At 44.8% G+C, this 21745-nt stretch overlaps 1 protein-coding gene across 2 annotated transcripts in view; it reads right to left on the bottom strand.

Annotated features, from left to right (window-relative positions):
* GALNT17 (polypeptide N-acetylgalactosaminyltransferase 17) overlaps nt 1-21745 on the bottom strand; it is a 531829-nt gene that overhangs the window by 274238 nt on the left and 235846 nt on the right. For both annotated transcript variants that reach the window (XM_074390325.1, XM_003934099.4), the window contains exon 3: nt 20053-20219. In XM_074390325.1, the coding sequence (XP_074246426.1) occupies nt 20053-20219 (167 nt within the window). The remainder of the gene's footprint in view (nt 1-20052; nt 20220-21745) is intronic.

Raw genomic sequence — 21745 nt, 5'->3', positions numbered from 1 at the left:
GGATCACCTGAGGTCAGGAGTTCAAGACCTGTCTGGCCAACATGGTGAAACCCTATCTCTACTAAAAATACAAAAATTATCTGGGCATGGTGGCATATGCCTGTAATCTCAGCTATTTGGGAGGCTGAGGTGGTAGGATAGCTTGAATCTGGGATGTGGAGGTTGCAGTGAGCCAAGATCGTGCCACTGCACTATAGCCTGGGCAACAGACTGGGACTCTGTCTCAAAAGAAAAAAATTATCAGAAAAGAAGGGATGGGGAAAATGAAAATAAACCAAGCACGCAGCACATTCAGGATTAATGTCATCTAGTCATCTGAAAATGACTAGGACAACAGACCCTGTTACAATATTATAGTCCCCCTTAACTGCTCTATAGATAACAACTTGAACATTATAAAACATTAAGTTTCTCCTTTGAGATATTCTTTCAGGTCCTGAATACCAATGAAACTGCTGACATCAGCTGGTCTGAAGAACCCCACAAGAAGCTGACTCACCAGAAAATGAAGTTTCTACATCCTGATGATTTCATCCCCTTTACCCTGATCAATCAATGACCTCAATTCTCCAGCCTCTCAGCTTCCATGATCCCCTTAAAAGCTCCAGCCTAGAAATCCTCATGGAGGTGGGTGTGAGGATCACCTCTGTCACCTCATTTGGGTACCCTATGATCATGAAACTCTTTCTCTGTTGCAAACCCTGCTGTCTCACCTGCTGTCTCAGTGTAATTGGGATATTTCTGCATGGTGGACTTACGAACCTGGTGGTCCTAACACAGATTCAGCTCCACCTGCTTCCAGAACCTATGCAAAAGTCTCAGTGCTTGGGAATTTGATGTGGGCTTGGGAAGTGGCCACCTAGTCCAGGGTTGGACCAAGTGTGCACACCCACAATGGTGCGCGACCTGACCTCTCAACTCTCTCACAGTTACTAAACCTTGATGATGACTGAATATTGCAATTGCCCTTCAAGATGTGGAGATTCAGGAGAATCCATCTAAGCTTAGATGAGTGAGTGTTCCTCAAACTTTAACCTGCATCAGAATCACCAGTAAGTCTGAGGTGGCCCAAGAACTTGTATTTTTTACAAGCACACATCAGCTGTGGTGCTAAGGGCACTTGGCTCTGACTTAGCATTTACCCTCCCTGCCTACCTGGATCTGGGATTAATCAGACCCTGAGTGTGGACAAGAACTTACCCGAACTGAGCTGACATTCCAGAATTCCAGTGTTGCCCTGTCCATCTCCACTTTCTCCACTGCCTGGGACCTACTTGTCCTGCTTCATCTAAAAGATTGAACCCCTTAGAAGTGACCTTGGCCTACATGGTGAGGGTTTTCCATGCTGTTTCTGAAAATGGGATCTTTTAAAATATATATACATATGCACACATACACATACACACATGTATACAGTATATTTATATACTGTATATATATTTTATATACATATAAATATATATACTTGCACACATACATATACAGGGACAGAGGCAGAGACAGGGTCTGGCCTTGTTCCCCAGGCTGGAGTGAAATGGTGCTGTCATGGCTCACTACAGCCTCGCCCTCCCGAGCTCAAGCAATCCTTCTGCCTCAGCCTCCTGAGTACCTGGAACTCGTGGAATGCACTACCATAGCTAACTAATTTCTTTTATTTTGTAGAGATGAGGTCTTGCTTTGTTGCACAGGCTGGTTTCAAACTCCTGGCCTCAAGCAATCCTCCCATCTTGCCCTCCCAAAGCTCTGGAATTATGGGTGTGAGCCACTGAGCTTGGCTCCCAAACTGGGATCCTGATGGCTGGCCCTCTCTGCATGGGGAATTTCACAATTGGGTCAGTCCCTGGACAAGTATCCCATATGGTCTTGCCTTCTGCTTTCACTCCCTGTTCCTGTTACCACTGCTACTAATGCTATGATTCTACCAATACTCCTTCTGACACCCTCAGCCCCCATTACCACCACTGCCATGCTTATCACCAACACCTCTCCCTGCCAGCAGCTGCTGAGGTTTGGGCATGCTGCTCACTGTGAATGCATGGGTTGTGACAGCTGGGGACGAGAAAATAGCACATATGGCATGTTCCAATTAAGAAACAAAATAGAACGAAAATGCCTGCCAGTATTCCCAGAGTGAGAATCACTGGGGACCGTCTGAAAATGCAGGTTCCAAGGCTCCTTTCTCAGTATCCCTGATTCAGTAGGCCTTCGTGGTACTGGCCAGAACGCTGGGTAATTCTCATGCAAACCCCAAACGTCTCAAAAGCACTGATTCACTTTTTTCATTTTTTTTTTTTACCATGTTTAAAATGTTTTGAACATTTTAAAATATATACTTCATTGGTATTAAGCACATTAGCAACGTTGTGGAAATACCACCACTATCTATAACTTTTTCGTCTCCTCAGACAGAAACCCCATTTCCATTAAGCAGTTGCTCCCCATCTCCCCTTTCCCAACCCCTTGTAACCGCTAACAAGCTTTCTGTCCCTATAGATTTGCCTAATAAATGTAGTTCATGAAAATGCAGTCATAAAATGCGTGGTCTTTTATGTCTGCTAATTTTGAAGGTGCAAAAGAAGACGTGATTTTATGGTGTGTGTGATTCTTTTTTTTTTTTTTGAGAGGGTCTCATTCTGTCACCTAGGCTGGATGGAGTACAGTGGCCGAATCACAGCTGACTGTAGCTTCCAACTCCTGGGCTCAAGTAATCCTCCTGCCTCAGCTTCCTGAGTAGCTGAGACTAGAAGGATGCACCACCATGACCAGCTAATTTTTTAATGTGTTTTTTGAAGATACAGGGTTTTACTATGTTGCTCAGGCTGGTCTTGAATGCTGGGCTTAAGTGATGCTCCTGCCTTGGCCTCCCAAAGTGCTGGGATTACAAGCATGAGCCACCATGCCAGGCCTGTGTGTGTGAATTTGAAACCCCGTCCTTGCTGAGGGTCTGATTCCATATTCTGTGGCCAGGGGCTCCTTCCATCCCCCATTTTGGTAACTGGTGGGTTGGAGGCTTGCTCCTAAAGCCCAGTCTGGTCATCTGGCCTGCCCCTCCCCTGGGTTCCTCGAAGGCCACCTTCTCCCTGGGCACACCTCTGCTCCTAGCTTGTTCCATGAGTTTCCAAGGCTAACTCTGTCTGGAAGCTTCTCGTGAGATGCTCAGATAAGACTCTTCATCCTGATGGGACTCGAGTTCCTGAACTCTCCAGATCGGTTGTGGAAAGAATCCAGGCCCTGAGTGGGGTCCACACCCTGGGCCCTCCCAGATGCCTGCGTTTCTCTCCACCCCTGATGGGAACTTCCAGCTCTCTGTGCTTGGGAACTCATGACAGAGCTCACAGTGAAAAAATAGTCTTCAACACAGAGTTTTAGCATAGACATTGGTCAGGACACTCAACATTTCTGCAACATCTCTTTCCTTTTCCTTTTTCTGAGATATTTCAATATTTTATATATGTAAGAATTAGTTTTGATGACCTAGAAAGAACATAAAACACAGACTGAAAACACTGGGATATTAAGTACTTCGGAAGCTGAGGTAGGAGGATCACTTGAGCTCAAGAGGCAGAGGTTGCAGCGAGCAGTGATCGCACTACTGCACTCCAGCCTGGGTGACAAAGTAGGATGTGATCTCAAAAAAAAAAAAAAAAAAAAAAAAAAAAGAACCACCTGGAAATGCACGTGTGTCTGAGAATATCTTTATGCCTGAAATAACCAATCAGCTAAATGTATAAAAGCAGCCATACAAAGACCATGTTAAAATATTTCTAAGTCTGGGCACAGTGGCTCACACTTGTAATACCAGCACTTTGGGAGTCCAAGGTGGGTGGATCACAAGATCAGAAGTTCAAGACCAGCCTGGCCAAGATGGTGTAACTTTGTCTCTAATAAATATAAAATAAAAATAAAAATAGCCAGGGGTAGTGGCACATGCCTGTAATCCCAGCTACTCGGGAGGCTGAGGCAGGAGAATCGCTTGAACTTGGGAGGCACAGTTTGCAGTGAGCCGAGACTGTGCCACTGTACTCCAGTCTGGGTGACAGAGCATGACTCAGTCTCAAAAATAATAATAATTAAAATAAAATGTAAATATTATTACACAAAGTTTTAAAATGTTATATTTAAAAATGAATGAAAGATGGGGAAGGGGGAGAAAGCAGGTTGGATATTCTGCTCGTGCGACATAGGGGTTCCTTATGTGTCCAATGGAGACAGCAAATCCCAAAAACAAACCTGGGTTTTGGGGACCTGATATTTATACAATTTGGGGGATTCTCTTTGAGAAAAAAATTTAAAAGCTTACTTTGTAAGTTTTCCAAAAATGCATGACATATAAACACACAGCAAGGGCCCCTAAGATGACCTCAAAGGGCACCCCTGCAAGTGAGGACTGAATGTATAAGCTTTGTTAGTTTCTCAGTGAGAAATTTCACCAATCCAAGTGTTCCCTTTCTGCTGACAGTCACTATTTTTCAAACATTTCAAATACTATGCTTGTCTGTATCTATAATGAAATATTTATATCCCCAAATTGCTAACCAAGCTGACTAAAAATGTCAGCTAATCAGGAAACACTCCAGAACACTAGTCAGCCAATGCAGATCTCCGTTGCTAATTTAACCAGTGAATGGGCTGTCTCGCAAACTTGCAACATTCCACATGTGTCTTCACACTTCGTGAGTCCTTATTAAGCGCCACATGCTGCTGACCTACAGCAACTCCTTCATATTTCCCTTTTTTATTTTTTTGAGCATTACCCTGTCACCCAGGCTGGAGTGCAGTGGTGTGATCTCGACTCACTGCAACTTCTGTCTCCCTGGTTGAAGCAATTCTCCTGCCTCAGCCTCCCTGGTAGCTTGGACTGCAGGTGTGTGCCCCCACACCCAGCTAATCTTAAAGACTCTGTGGAGTAAGGACATAATTATCCCCACTTTATGGATGAGAAAAATAAAACACAGAGAGGATGCTATGTTCTGAATGTCTGTTCCCTCAAAATTCATACATTAAATGCCAATCAGGGCCTCCACAAGGGATATTAGGAGGGTAAGCATTTGGGAGGTGATCAGGTCACGACTCAACCCTCATAAATGGGATGAGTGTCCTTACAAAAGAGGCCCCAGGGATATGGTTCATCGCTTCCCACACATGGATACACAGAGAGAAAGACAAGTATGAGGACTGGGCCTTCGGCAGACACCGACCTTGGACTTCCCAGACCCCTGAATTGTGAGCAATAAATTTCATTGCTTATAAATTACCCAGTCTAAGGCATTTCTTTTTAAATTCTTTATTTTTTATTCTTACGGATACATAATAGTTAAGCTATTATTTCTTATTGCATTTTGTTTCATTTAGAAACAGAGTCTCCCTCCATCACCTGGGCTACAGTACAATAGAATGATCATAGCTCACTGTAGCCTCCAACTCATGGACTCAAACAATCCTCCTGCCTCAGCGCCCCTCCACCCCAAGTAGCTGGGACTACACGTATGCACCACTATGCCTGGCTAATAATTTATTTTTATTTTTTTGGTAGACATGGGGTCTTGTTATGTTACTCAGGCTGGTCTCAAACTCCTGGCCTCAAGTGATCTTCCTGCCTCAGCCTCCCAAAGTGCTGGGATTATAAGCTTGAGCCACAGTGCCCAGCCTAAGGTACTTCTTATAGTACTTCTTATAGCAGTCCTCAAATGGACTAAGACAGAATTTCCAGCAACTTTCCCAAGGTTACTCCATTTGTAAGTGACATGCCTACATGCATCACCATTCTACTTCTGATTCCTGTGAAAGAGATGTTGTGAAATTTGAAGTTGTCTATCTGCTCATATAAAGCAGCTGTGGCTTGGTCTGGACTTGCCCTGAGAGCCAGCTCCCTCTAGTAGCTTGGAAACACCCACTCTGACTACAGACTATCAGTGTGCACAAGCTTATTCCACTATACAGGGTTGCATGAGGACCAAATATAACTGCAAAGCACCAGTAAAATGATCCCTTTTCTTTTGAATCTGCAGTCATCAGCACCAATTTCAGAGGGGAAGGTAAGGGACTAGGGCTGCAGCCATGAGTGGAAAGCTGGCTAGAAGGCAGGATGGGAGCAGTGGGCCCTGGACTTGAGGCAGGTGCCTACCTTTCCTAGGCTGCAGGATGGGAGCAGCGGGCTCTGGACTTGAGGCAGGTGCCTACTTTTCCTAGGCTGCCTTCTGCTGACTGCTGTCAATGCTCTGCAGAGAAGAACCCTAAGGGCTGATTCAGAGGGCTCAAAAGAGTGGGCCTCCGAGGAACCTTCTGAGCTTCCAACTCTTCTGAACAATACAATGAAGGTCCAAAGAAGCCTCAGGGGTACAGGAGCCGTGTATCTGGTGATACATACACCCCACCCCAGCATTGCCACCATGGCCTGGGCCCATCTGTCTCTGAAATCCTGGGCTGGAAGAACAGCCATGGTGAGGAAGCAAGCATGTAAAACTGCAGGATGAAATAACCCGGGAGGTGGCCGCACTGCATATCTTATTCTCCAAGCATCCCTCAGCTTTGCAGACTTAAATAATGCACTTGCTGACTATGGACTGGAGAGAAAATGAGGCGAGTGTGAGAAACTTGAGGAAGAATGAGGGAGATTAAAGAGGGAGGCTTTTGCTGTCTATGAAAGCATTTTGAGGGCGATTCCATAGTGAGATCAAAGCAAGGACAAAAGAAAGCAAAAGACAAAAAGAAAAGCAAAGAGATGTGAGGTGCAAAATACCAAAGTGTTAAACTAAATATAACACACCGGGTTGTGCATTCATCAGAGGCACTTTGAAAAGGAAAGCCATCTCGGCTTCCAATTCCTTTGTTGAGAAATTCCTCTCTACCCCTTCTTCCATTTAAATTTTACCTTTTAGAAAACCAAACCTACAAGGAAACATAATAGTACATATAGGCTGTAGGCTACCTAGCCAAGAGCTCCCAAGTTGTCTCCCCAGTTTAAAAGAGCATTCCCCCCTGTCTTACCCCATCAAAGACATTTGAAAGTCTGGCATTTGCAGCTGATTCTAATAACAACACATGAATTTCAGCAACCAAATTTGTCTACAGGCTGGGGTGTGTTTTTCTTTCATTATGTTCTTATTTACAGCAATATTGATTCCGAATGCTCTGAGGCTGGCAAATCTCTTCCTTGAAATAGAAAAAGTCATAGTCATTAAAGAGAAAGCAAAACAGAACACAAGAAATGCAAAGCCGTGGAGGGAACAGGGTCACATGTTGGTGCTTGGTCACTTCTTCAAGTTTTCTTTAAACACATTTGGCAGCCAGAAATGGAATAACAGAAGGGAAGCATCCGGCCAGTTCACCCTTCTCTAGCATTTTGGGGAGCTCTGTATTCAGGACCCTGAAGTTCCCAAGGTCAAAGGCAGTGTGAATCCTATGCGCAAATGAAATGCTCATGCCTGCTCACAGCGAATGTCCACGTTATTACTGTAGCATATGAGTCTTCTATAAATAGCAGCTCTTATTAGCATCCCAAAGTTCTACAGACCTAACATGCTTCTTTTAGCTAATGGAGACTATTGAACTATAAGACATCAGAGCAGATGTGGACTGGAATGGCATTGTGGAACATTCTGCCTGAACAGCAGCTCTGCTAATACCAAACCACCTGCCATTCCCACACTTCACAAACATTTGGGCTAACAAGCCAAGGTAGCAAAGCCAATGTGTGGGTTGTGACAGTATCCTAGAGTTTTGCGAGATGTTATGACCAGAAGAAACTGAGCAAAGGCTACATGGAATTTCCTGTACCTCTTTGCAACTTTCTGTAAACCTATAATTAGTTCAAACTAAAAAGGTTTTGTGGTTGTTCTTGTTTTTAAAAGCCAGTTAGTTGCTGAAGCTTTAGCTAGGGTCTCACACTATCGCTTGTGTAAAGATACACACTTTGCTCATTCCTTCTTCCTTGGGGCCTAAGAAAACACAAAGAGAAATGTAAATGCACAGCCTAGTTAGGATTACAAACCCACACAGCAAATGCTGTCACACTGCTGTGATCTGTTTGGGGGCAAAAACAAGTATTATTTCTGATTAGGAAGGCTCTTTACAGGCAGCAGGGAAGGCAGGTGATGTTCAAATAAAGAGAGCCTGGCCAAGCATGGAGCTGCATGATAAGAAGTTGTCTCTCGGCTATTTCACTCACAGCCTCAGCAACACAGGAAGAATGTTATCTCTTGGAAACACAAGACTTCTCCCATCTCTGCATTATAAACCCAGAATAAAAGCAAACAATGCCAGTGTGACTTCTTCTCCAAAATCCCTTTTGGAGGTCCAGAGGGTATAACCTTCTGCTCCAAAAAGTTTTTTAACCTGAGCCATCTCGCTTTCAACCTTTGAATACAACCAGCCAAGACATTGATCAGATATGCTTGTCGTACAGGGAAGTATTAGTGCAAGATGTACAACTGCCCAAATCATCAAGAAACTCACATGACTGTGGTGGGAGATAGGCAATTTCTGACACCTAAACCAACATAACTATAGCATTCAAGCCAAAATATGTGCAATGTGATGTGCAAAAACTTCCAGAACAATGCCAGCAGTTGAAAAAAAAATCTCTGCACATGTGCAACTGAAATTAGCTTATTCAGCAATTACTATAATTTAGCTGTGTGCTAGACCCTACAGCACAGAGCAAGCGATCATCTAACCATCAAGTGTTTTACCATTTAGAGGCAGGCAGGTAAATGAATACAATTCAGTATAGTTTCCCAGCATGGATGACATGCAAGTTGAACACTGATGAATAGACTGGAGCCGGCAAACCAAATAATGTCATGAGCACACGCAACAGTACCCTTTATGATGCTGTCAGGACTTGGACCTTGTGCATTGTAAGTGTTACCTCTAAACCTCACAATGAACACTCTGCATGAAAGCTGCTATTACCCCAACTTACACAAGGTCAGGAAAGTTAAATGTCTTGGCCATGACCACGTAGCTAAAGTTTGGGCTGGGATTTCGTTCCTCTCTTTCTTCTAAATGGAATTGCTTTAGAACTGCGGTCCCCAACCTTTTTGGTACTGGGAACCACTTTTGTGGAAGACAAGTTCTCCATGGACAGAGCGGAGGGAAGTTTTCAGGATTTTTCAAGAGCATTACAGTTATTGCGTACTTAGCTTCCTTTTACTTTTTCTTTTTTGAGACAGTGTCTCACTCTATTCCCCAGGCTGGAGTACAATGGTACAGTCTAGCTCACTGCAACCTCTGCCTCCCAGGTTCAAGTGACTCTCCTCCTAAGCAGCTGAGATTATAGGTGCTTGCCACCATGCCCGGCTCATTTTTTGTAGTTTTAGTAGAGACGGGGTTTCACCGTGTTAGCCAGGATAGTCTCAACCTCCTGACCTCGTGATCTGCCCACTCACCATCATGTAGAAACAGTGGGAGCCCTGAGCTCTTCCTACAACTAGACAGTCCTATCTGGGGGTGTTGGGACACGGGGACAGTTCATAGGCATTGGATTCTCATAGGGAGTGCACAGCCTGGATCCCGTGCATGCGCAGTTCACACACAGTAGGGTTCACGCTTCTGTGAGACTCTAATGCCACCGCTGATCTGATGGAAAACACAACTCAGGTGGTAACGCGCGAGCGTGGGTAGTAGCTGTAAATACAGATGAAGCCTTACTCCTTCACTGGCCTCTCACCTCCTGCTGTGAAGTTTCATCCCTAACAGGCCATAAACCAGTTTACAGCCTAGAGGTTGAGGACCCCTGCTTTAGAACAAAGAAGATAACAAGGTAAGTTTGGGGGGAAATAGGGGAGGGACAGCGGGGGGTGGGGAGTTGGGGAGAGATAGCATGGGGAGATATAGGTGATGGGGAGGAAGGCAGCAAATCACACTGCCATGTGTGTACGTATGCAACAATCTTGCGTTCTTTACGTGTACCCCAAAACCTAAAATGCAATTAAATAAAAAAGTAAAGTATTGATAAGACATATAAAAAGAGTATTGAGGGCTGGGCATGGTGACTCACACCTGCAGTCCCAGCACTTTGCGACATCAAGGTGGGCAGATCACCTGAAGTTGGGAGTTTGAGACCAGCCTGGACAACATGGTGAAACCCCATCTCTACTAAAAATACAAAAATTAGCCAGGCGCGGTGGTAGGCACCTGCAATTCCAGCTACTCGGGGGGTGCTGAGGCAGGAGAATCGCTGGAACCCGGGAGGTGGAGGTTGCCGAGATCGCACCACTGAGCTCCAGCTCAGGCAACAGAGCAGTACTCCAGCTCAGGAAAAAAAAAGAAGAAAAAGAAAAGAGTATTGAGAACCCTAATTATAGAAACAAAGAAGCTTCTCATAGTAGTTTAAGGAAAATTTGATGGCTAAAGTTACACCTCACCTACGTTTTAAAGGCACAATAAATTTCCATAGGACGTTGGAACTTGACATATCCCAAAAGTGAAGTCCATACCCTTCCCAAACCTGTGACTCTTAACTCTTAGCATATCCCATTCTTAACGAGGCATCACTCTCAGCAAATAACACAGGAATAGAAAACCAAGCACTGTGTGTTCTCACTAATAAGGGAGAACGGAACAATGAGAACACACTGCCCATCTTGTCACCTGAGCAGGGACCCTGGGGGTCCTCTTTGACTCCTGCCTCCTCTTTATAACCAATCAGTCATCACATGATTCAGCTTCAGTGTTCCCAAATATTAAATAATTCAGCAGATGAAAATAGTGAATTTCAGATTGGTGGTTGGAGGACTATTAAATTGAGATAACCATGTCTTGGGACAGAGTCTCTATGTTAAAAATCCTTATGCTTTATATAAAATATTTCCTCTGTCTGGAATTTATTTTAAAAATAAGTATTTACCCACAAAAATATATGTTAATATTTGTATAGTCTAGGAATAATGAATCACATTCCTGAGACCTTGGTATCAAAAAGAAAAGATTGATAGTTTTGACTATATGATGTAAAATTTATACTTATCAAAAAAGACTACGAATAAGTTAAAGTGAGAAGCACAAATTGAGAGAAATGCCTGCAAAGTGATGTAAAAGTTTGTTTAATATATAAAAAGCTCCTGATGTATACCATGGAATACTCTGTAGCCATAAAAAAGAGAATGAGTTCATATCCTTCCCAAGGACAGGGATGAAGCTGGAAACCATCACTCTCAGCAAACTAACGCAGGAACAGAAAACCAAACACTGCATGTTCTCACTCATAAGGGGGAGTTGAACAATGAGAACACATCACATACCAAGGCCTGCTGGGGGTGAGGTGAAGGGGAAGGAGAGCATTAAGACAAATTCCTAATACATGCAGAACTTGAAACGTAGATGATGGGGTGATGGGTGCAACAAACCACCATGGCATCTGTATACCTATGTAACAAATCTGCATGTTCTGCACACGTACCCCAGAATGTAAAGTAAAATAAAATAAAAGGTTCTTGGAGATCAACAAGACAAAGAAAAACACTCCAATAAAAAAGGAATAAGGAGTCATCAATAGGAAAATCTCTAAAAAATATACAGTTAAGCATATGAAAAAGTGTTCATCATCAATATATTTTTAAAATGCAGATTTAAAAATGAAATGCTGTTTTCCCTGCATCAGAACAACAAAGATGGCAAAGATTAATAAGATTCAGTATTGGTGAGAATACAGAGAAAAAGACACATACATTCTCCATGAAACAATGCCACATACCTGGAAGACAGTTTATCAATTTATATTAAACATTCTCAAAGATGAATATAAAACTTTTAGGATAAGATGATGAATTTAATTCATGAATCAGAGAGCACTACTCAAAATTCACTAAAAACCTAAAGTAAGAGGATTTCTAAAATAAACAAACAACAACAAAACCCATAAACCTTCCAAAGCCAGAGAAAATGCAAGACAACAGCCACAACACTGAGGAAGCTAGAATGCAGATTCAGAGGGTTAACCAAGTGACAGATGTGTGACATAGGACCCCAAGCTAACAATTCTGGAAACTGGGAAACCAACTCGATATATACCAGAGGATGCTCAAGAGGCAGAGTATTTGATAAAGATGAGTTTACAGAATATATAAAAAATAATTACAAGTCAATAATTTAAAAAGTTAAATAATCTATTTTAAAATAGGCAAAGTACTTGAATCGATGTTTCTTCAAACAAGATAGATTAATGAAAAATAAGCACATGAAAAGATGCTCAAAGTAATTAGTCATTAGGGAAATGCAAATCAAAACTACAAGATACCACCTTATACCCACAAGATTGGCCATAATAAAAAAAGAGTAACAAGTGTTGTCAAGCATGTGGAGAAACTGGAACCATCATATATTCATGGTGATCATATAAAATGGTGCAGCTGATGTGGAAAACAGTCTGGCTATGGAAAACAATTTGACAGTTTCTCCAAGAGTTAACCATAGGATTACCATATAACCCAGCAATTCTACTCCTAGGTATGTACCCAAGAAAACCGAAAACATGTCCAAACAAAAACGTATACATGAATGTTCATAGCCCTATTATTCCTAATAGCCCCAAAGCAGAAACAACCCAGATGCCCATCAACCAACAGATACAAATCATATGTGCTATATCTATACCCAGAATATTATTGTCACAAAAAGAATGAACTGTTTATATATGCCACAATATGGATGAACCTTAAAAATGTGAAGTGAAAGAAGCCAGCAAAAGAAGGCCACATGTTGTAGATTTCATTTATTATCAAATGTCCAGAATAGGCGAATATATCGTAACACAAATATATTAATATTTGACAAGGAATGGGGTAAGGGGAGAATCAGGAGAGACTACTCCCAGATTCAGTGTTTATTTTGCAGGTGAGGACAATGTTCTGGAATTAGGTAGAAGTGATAAGTGTAAATAATTTGAATATACTAAAAATTGCTGAATTGTATACTTTATTTTTTGTTTTTGTTTTGTTTGTTTGTTTTGGAGATGGCAACATACTGTGATGCCCAGGCTGGAGTGTAATGGCATGATCTCAGGTCACTGCAACCTCCACCTCCCAGGTTCAAGCGATTCTCCTGCCTCAGCCTCCCGAGTAGCTGAGATAACAGGTATGCACTACCATACCCGGATAATTTTTGTATTTTTAGTAGAGACGGGGTTTCACCATATTGGCCAGGCTGCTCTCGAACTCCCAACCTCAGGTGATCTGCCCACCTCAGCCTCCCAAAGTGCTGGGATTACAGGTGTGAGCCACCATGCCCAGTCTCTTTTATTTTTACAGTATATCTTATGGTATGTGAATTACATCTCAATCAGAAGTGAGGAAAAATAAAGAATGGCCATGCATGAACCAATGATGGAGTGTGTTAAGAATTATGACTGTGATAACTCTGTGAGCATGAATTTCCCCATTCCAATCCCCCAAACAAAGTTCAAGGCAAACAATGCAAGTTCATCTTTGGACCAACTGAGCTACAGTTTCAAAAACCCAGGGTGAACATCTGGGAGATAGAGGCCTTACAGGTTTGAAGCTCAGGGAAGAGGATGAATTGTTCTGAGCTTGAGTGGTAGACCCCATTGGACAATTCCAATGGGGAACTGTAAGAACATTCCAATGGAGGAAACTGTCCATTGTGTCCTGATACTGAGAATCATGAGTGATCCCAATTTAAGAAGGGAGAGAAGTCTGGGCGCGGTGGCTCAGACCTGTAATCCCACCACTTTGGGAGGCCGAGAAGGGTGGATCACGAGGTCAGGAGTTCGAGACCAGCCTGGCCAATATGGTGAAACCCTGTCTCTACTAAAAAAACAAAAATTAGCCAGGTGTGGCAGTGTGCACCTGTAGTCCCAGCTACTCAGGAGGCTGAGGCAGGAGAATCGCTTGAACCTGGGAGGCAGAGGTTGCATTTAGCTGAGATTGTGCCACTGCACTCCAGCCTGGGTGACAGAGCCAGATTTTGTCTTAAAAAAAAAAAAAAAGGAGGAGGAGGCCAAGTGATAAGGTTGATCCCCTCTGAATCTCATGTTGAAATGTGATCCCCAGTACTGAAGGTGGGGCCTGGTTGGAGGTGTGTGGGTAATGGTGGTAGATCCCTCCTGAAAGGCTTGGTACCATTCTTACAGGATTCAGTGAGTTCTGACTCTTAGTTCCTGTGAAATCGGATTGTTAAAAAGAGCCTGGCACCTCTTCCCCTCTCTCTCTCCACTCATCTCTCATCATGTGATCTCACCGGCTCCCCTTCCTCTTGTCCCATGAGTGGAAGCTCCTGAAACCCTCGCCAGAAGCAGATGCTGGCACCTTGCTTCTTGTACAGTCTACAGAGCCATGAGTGAAATAAATAACTTTCCATTATAAATTACCTATCCTCCAGTGTTCTTTGTAGACAAAACAAATGGACTAAGAAACCAAGGAAGAGAAGAACAGCTGCAAAAAGATTAAAGGGGAACCAGAGTAGTGTCAGGGCCCCAGGAGGAGTGATACTCCATCAAGGAGGCTGCCTGACTACGTCAGATGGTGCAAAAGATCTGGGCAGCAAAAGATCCTGCCCACCAGACTTGGTGAGCAGTGACTTCTGGCAAACGTTGATTTCAGGTGGATGTACAGGGTACAAAGAATTGCATCTCACTGGAGCTTAACATAGGCCAGTCTCAGTACCCAAACTGAGTGAAACAAATGACAAAATGAAAATAAAAGACCTTGTCTGCTTCTCCACAGTCCCCGGCTTTGCACACCCATTCCCTGAGCCCATCTCGAGCAGATCTTGGTGGAGTCTGAGATTAGACCAATCTGCCCTCATTCAAATGATGTTTGCAGAGCTTTTCTAATAAAAAAGGGCATTAATTATGCCTTACACTTCAGGGGAAAAAGCAGAACATTAACTTGTGTATACTATGGATCTTAACTCTGCAAAATGTGCATTAAAGAGGGTAAGGACATGGGCGAATGAGCAGTTGCCTCTGGTTAGTCTCTTCAGTATTTACTTTTTCCAAATATATTTGCTTTTTGATACATTCGAATTTTTGCAACAAAGATTACTTTTAAGATCATTACTTTTAAGATCAGGAAACAAAATTGTAAGGCTGGGAAAAAATGTTTTAATCAAATGTGAGCTGGCAAGCAAGAACAACAATACTATAGTAAGAAGAACTAAATTCAGGACAAAACAAGGGTATGCTTTAAGATAAAGAGAGCGTTACATAATGGCAACAACCATGGCTATTAATGAAGCCATGCAGATACAAATCTATAGTTACCAAAGAAACTGACGAGATACCAAAAAACAAACATTAGGAACACGGGAAGGAAGAGTCTTTACAAAAGAAGATTTTAAAACGCCATTATCAGGAAGACTTAAAAAACAAACAAACAAAAAAAAAACCTCACAGCCTACCGGAATACACAAAATTGATGTCTGGCAGGAATTCAATTTCATGATTACAGTGTGTGGGGGTCTTTTTAAAGAGATGTAGAACATTTACAAAACTCGATAATACCAGTTACAAAGAATATCTCAATGAAATGAAAAATAATTAGATTCCTCTTCTAGTTCAAGAGAAGAGATTTCTGGCCTGGGGAAAACACAGAGAACGGAACCAGGAACTGAAAAGAGGGAGATGGTGTTAATATCAACTCCAGGGTCCCTAGGCATGTGGGAGAGGTGGCGGAAGATGAATGGATATTGATTTATGATCTGGCTGAACCAAATACCTCCTGCTAATTTCCTTACTCACTAAACATCTTCATGTAGACCTGAAATGTGAACCATTAAAATGGGACTCACAGAGAGGGCTCAAGGCATGGTTGCTTAACCCATTGGTTCTCAAAAGTGAGTTCCCCACATCAGCTACAGCAACATCAAATGGGAGCTTATAAGAAACGCAAATTTCCAGCCCTACCCCAAGCCTCCTGAAGCAGAACTTCCTCTAGGGTGAGTTCCAGGGGGTTCTCACACTAAAGCATCTGATGCTAAAGTTGTATAAATACCACAGCTTCCTCACCCTTGGAGCAAGTGAACTCTGAGGTCTGAGTTTACACTGGCTTTTGGAGTTTCCCCAGTGAAATTAAGCTCTGTCACCCATAGTACTAATCTTCTAGGGATGCTTTCCCTTCACAGTCTGACTTCCCCAGTCCCCTCCTGGTGCTCTCTTCACCTCCCAAATAAACTGCTTGCACTCGTGATGTGAATAAACATAGCTACTTGAAGTTATCTACTAATAAGGTTTGAATATTTGTCCCCATCAAATCTCATGTTGAAATGTGACCTCCAATGTTGGAGGTGAGGTGTGGTGGGTGTGTTTGGGTCATAGGTTGGATCCCTCATGAATGGCTCGGTGCCTCCTTCATGGTAAAGAGTAAGTTCTCACAGAGTCTGGGGCCTCCCCGCTCTCGTTTCCTTTCTCACCATGTAACACTCACCTACTCCCCTTCCTTTCTACCATGACTGAAAGCTTCCTAAGCCCTTACCAGAAACCAAGCAGATGCTGGTGCCATGGTTCATGGATATTCTGCAGAACTGTGAGACAAATAAAGCCTCCTTTTTTAAATAAATCACCCAAGGCCAGGCACAGTGACACAACTGTAACCCCAGCACATTGGGAGGCTGAGGCAGGAGGACCATTTGAGCCCAGGAGTTTTAGACTAACCTAGGAAACATGGCAAAACCCTATCTCTACATAAAAAATACAAAAATTAGCTAGGCATGATGGCACATGCCTGTGGTCCCAGCATCTCAGGAGGCCGAGGCAGGAAGATCACCTGAGCCCAGGAGATGGAGGCTGCAACAAGCCATGATTGCACCACTGCACTCCAGCCTGGATGGCAGAGTGAGACCCTCTCTCAAAATCAATCAATCAGTCAATCAATCATCCAGCCTCAGGAATTCCTTTATAGCAACAGCAAACAGACTAATACACCTACTGAACCCACTAAACGTCTAACCCTGCACTGGAGGTCCCTGCAGTCAAGGAGCTGGAGCTATGGCTGAGATTGCCTTAACTTTCCCTTCCTCCTCCTCGGCTGGGCTCTACCTAGACTTCCTCAGGAGAGGGGGCATCACTGGCAGCAAGTCTTCACCCCAAACCAGCCCGATCTGCAGTTTTGGGTGCTCTAGCCCCAGGCCACCTCCGGACATTTTGCCAGTAGCTCACACCTCCCCTTTTCTTAGCCCTACCTGGCTCCATCATGCACTACCTTGTTGAGAGACTTACTGAATTTCAACCACCAGCCAGGCCCTGGGAAACAATGTCCCACCCAGGGGACATTGAGAGAGTCCACTGGGCAGAACAAAGACACACTGCATGCTAATAAGTGTGACAGTTGGTAGCAAGGTGCTGAGATGGCACAGAACGAGGGCTTCATTATCCTAAAGGTGTATAAATACCCCAGCTCCCTCACACTTGGAGCAAGTTAACTCTGAGGTCTGGGTTTACAATGGCTCCTGGAGTTTCCCCAGTGGGATTAAGCTCTGTCACCCACAGCACCATTCTTTTTGGGATGACTTCCCTTCACAATCTTACTTCACTGCTCAGAGGACAGAGGCGGCTTCTCTGAGGAAGTGCTCTGCTGGAGACAGCTGGGAAACAGGTGGAACTTACTTAGAAGGCTGATCAAGGGGTCTGCAGCAACAGGGAGTTCAAGAGCAGAGATTTCTGGACTGGGGAAACTATAGAGGGAGTCCCTGCAGGGGGGAATGGGAGGACTGGTGGAGCAAGACATCTGTGGTAGGTGCAGAGAAAGGCCACAGAGAAGGGAGCTGTGGGCATGTCAAGAAAAGAGACTTTGCTGCACTACTTAGAGGCTTCCAGGAACTGAAAGAGCTTCCTGTTCACAAGGAGACAATCATTGTCAGGTTTAGAGGAATCTACAGATGAATAATGGCCAAAGGTAAGGAAATAAAACTAGAGATGTGAAAAATCCACCAAATGACCCATCTCTATAAGCCAGAGGTCCCAGAGAAGGCATACCGCTAGGCCCAGGTACAGCCAGGCCCTTCAGAAGAGGCAGCCAGTTCAGAAGGGGCAGGGACATCACCTCCCAGGCTGATTAAATAGGAGAGGCTCATTCCTGTGCTCCTGAAGATAATCCGGTTTGAAACAGGACCCGTGACATGGCCTCCTCCTCACCATCTTCTTGAGACCGGAGGGGCTTCCAGGGTAATCCTCCACTCAGCACGATGAAAGGAAGGGGTTTAGCCTACTCCTAATCCTGTCGTTGCTTAGAAGATAAGGTTTCTTGGCCTTCAGGCCCTCACTCTAGCTGGTTTTCTTTTATCTCATCAGCTTGTGGGGGTCACTCCCTGCAGTGAGCAAGGTGAATTTTGCAGGCTGGGGACCAACACCAAGGCACCATTAGCAACATCCAACCCCATTGCTCTGGATGCCACACCTTTGTCCAACCATTAAATATCTCCACGGACCTCTCCGGAGTTTTGCAATTGACATGCAATATTTGCTTGTTGTAGATTTTTCGTTGAGCCATCATTCCTAGTAGCACTGAATTCCAGAAGATCAGCAAACGCCACTCATTGCTACTTAAGATCGTTTCGTCCACAGTGACCCAGAGGAGAATTCCAATGTAGATAAATAGTTCCTAATAGTTCCTAACACAGGATGGAATTGTTTATTTTGCTTCTCGGAGAAGGACAACAAAGATGGGGTGTGGGCTGGGGAGTGAAGGAGGAATGCAGCCCTTCACTGCCATCTACCTTAGGTCATGCGAAGCGGGAAACTCATCTAGATCCATGGGCAGTTGCTGATTCTTACCCACTCTAGAACAGCAGTCCTCAACCTTTGTGGCACCAGGAAGCGGTTTTGTGGAAGACAATTTTTCCATGGAACTTGGGGATTGGGGAAGATGGTTTCAGGATGAAACTGTTCCACCTCAGATCATCAGACATTCGATTCTCATAAAAAGGGTACAATCAGCCAGGCGCGGTGGCTCATGCCTGTAATCCCAGCACTCTGGGAGGCTGAGAGGGGCAGATCACCTGAGGTCAGGCTTTGAGACCAGCCTGGCCAACACAGCAAAACCCTGTCTCTACTAAAAATACAAAAATTAGTCTGTCATGTTGGTGTGCGCCTGGGGTCCCAGCTACTCCGGAGGCTGAGGCAGGAAAATCACTTGAACCTGAGAGGCAGAGACAGCAGTGAGCTGAGGTGGCATCACTGTGCTCCAGCCTAGGTGACAGAGCGAGACTCCACCTCAAAAAAAGGGGGGTACAACCTAGATTGCGTGCCCGCATAGTTCACAATAGGGTTCATGCTCCCATGAGAAGCTAATGCTGATGCTGATTAGACAGGAGGGGGAGCTCAGGCAGTAATGGAGCAAAGGGGAGCAGCTATAAATACACAGGAAGCTTCCTCATTCTCCTGCCACTCATCTCCTGCTGTGCAGGCCAGTTCCTAAAAGGCCACACAGATGGCTGCTGACCCATAGCCTTGGGTTGGGGACCCCTGCCCTACAGGACTCAGAGCAACAGGCCAAGGTGTGCCCAGACGCATTCCTCTAAAAGACAGCAGTCCTCAACCTTTTTGGCATGAGGGAGCAGTTTTGTGGAAGACAATTCACCACCCAACAGTAACTGCTCAGCATCCGTCTCAGTCATCTGTCTACCTGCATCTACCTGTGTCACCTCCCTGCGCCCTGGGCTTCAGGGCGCACCTGCACAACTTCCGACTCCAGCCCCTGCACTTCCTTGCCTGAAACCTTTGCGGATGCCTAAGCCATCGCTCCACCCCCTGCCACTGGGGACAAGGTGCCCTGGCTCATGCCTGTAATTTGAGCAGTTTGGGAGGCTGACACTGGAACATTGCTTGAGGCCAGGAGTTTAAGACCAGCCTGGGCAACATAGCTAATTTTAAAATTAGCCAGGTGCGGTGGTGCGTGGCTGTATTCTCAGCTACTCAGGACGCTGAGGTGGGAGGATCACCTGAGCCCAGGAGATCATGGCTGCCATGAGCTCGATCAGGCCACTGAACTCCATTCCCCAGATACGCTCTGGAGACCAGGAGGCACAGGTGATTGGGCTCATGCTGGAATTTCCCCCTGCTGTCATCAAGTGCCGTGCACAGGTCAGCCACCCCCGTACCTTCGTCGCTGTTGTCATCCACCAGAATGATTTCCTTCAGCAGGTGTGTGGGCGTGTGATTGACGGCACTGTGCACTGACCGCAGGATCACGGACAGGGCCTCGTTCACGAAGATGAAGATGATGGATATCTGGGGCAGGTCCTTGGAGTACTTGAGCTCCTTACACCTGCGGAAGGAGAGATTGGAAATGCAGAGTCAGAGGAAGGGTAAAAGCTCATCACTGCAGCTGGATCCAACGAAGATTTCAGCCCGTTCTTCATCCAGTCCTCCCGAGGCGTGAATCACGGTTCCCTCTGGGCTTTTCCTTGGCTAAGAATTGAGAATGAACCTTGAGGAGGAGAGCATTAACAGATCCAAACCCACTTCCCCAAACTTCACCACCCGACAAGAAAGTCTCAGCGTCAGTCCCAGGCACGTCTCCCTGTATCTACCTGTCACCTCTCTGCGCCCTGAGCTTCAGGGTGCACCTGTGCAACTTCCAACTCCAGCCCCTGCACTTCGCTGCCTGAAATTTCCTTTAAGGATGCCTAAGTGATTACTCTACCCCCTAAATCTCTCAACTAGAGACCACTGGGGACAGGGTGCTGTGGCTCATGCCTGTAATTTCAGCAGTTTCGGAGGCTGACGTGGGAGCAGCACTTGAGGCCAGGAGTTTAAGACCAGCCTGGGCAACATAGCAAGATTCTGTATCTACAAAAAATTTTAAAATCAGTCAGGTGCAGTGGTACATGTCTGTGTCCCCAGCTACTCAGGAGGCTGAGGTGGGACAATCACTTGAGTCCGGAAGGTCGAGGATGCCATGAGCTATGATAATACTACTGCACTCCAGCCAGAGTAACATAATGTGATACTGTTTCAAAAAAAAAAAATGCCAGGAATTGATGTATTTAGTTGGTTCAAAAGTAATTGCATCAACCTAATACAAATAACCCAGATCCCTCAGCTCTAGAGCAAGTTAAATGTAAATTCCCCTAGCAGGATTAAGCCCTCATCACCCACAGCTGCAATCTTCAGCACGCTTTGGAGGGGGTGCCTTTCTCTCCCCGTCTCCCCACTCCCCGAGTGATGCTGTCTTCACCTCCAAAATAAACTACTTGCACTCAAACCTTTGCTGCAGGTTCTATTTCTGGGGGAACCCAAATAAAGACATCTAGTGAGCCCACTAAGAATTCTGTTTTGTATCACACTAGAGGTTCCTGCTGTCACAGAGCTAACATTCTAGGAGAGGAAATAAAACACCGATGCCAATAAACATAGTAAAGGCAAAGGACCCTGTACCTGCAGCAGTGTGCAACCTGAGGCACATCAGCTCCTCTGCAGGCCGTCCTAGAATCTCCCTGGAGACAGGAGACAGGATGACCTGCTGACATCCCTCCCTCAGAAGAGCCAGCAGTCCCTCACATGCCGGAGCGCAGAGATTAAAGGGGGGAATTCCTCTCATCCAGGCTGGACTCCAGAGCACAGAGCTTTGGCCTCCTCCACGGCTCCAGGTGATGTAAGGGATGAGTTAGTACCCGGGGAACGTGCTCTGCTTTTATCAGTCACAGGTGCACTAAGAGTCTGTCCAGGCAGCACTGGGGAATTTGGTTTTATGCTTACACCTGGGCCATATGTGCTCATAGGCATGGCCCAGCTCTCCATTGCTTTTACCTGTTTAGAAAAGTTTTCAGTTGTTAGCCAATCAGGGTTTTA

The sequence above is a fragment of the Saimiri boliviensis genome, chromosome 20 (assembly GCF_048565385.1).
Source record: "Saimiri boliviensis isolate mSaiBol1 chromosome 20, mSaiBol1.pri, whole genome shotgun sequence".
Classification (NCBI taxonomy): Eukaryota; Metazoa; Chordata; class Mammalia; order Primates; family Cebidae; genus Saimiri; species Saimiri boliviensis.
Note: the sequence above shows the minus strand (reverse complement) of the source record. Positions and strands in the feature narration are given on the sequence as shown.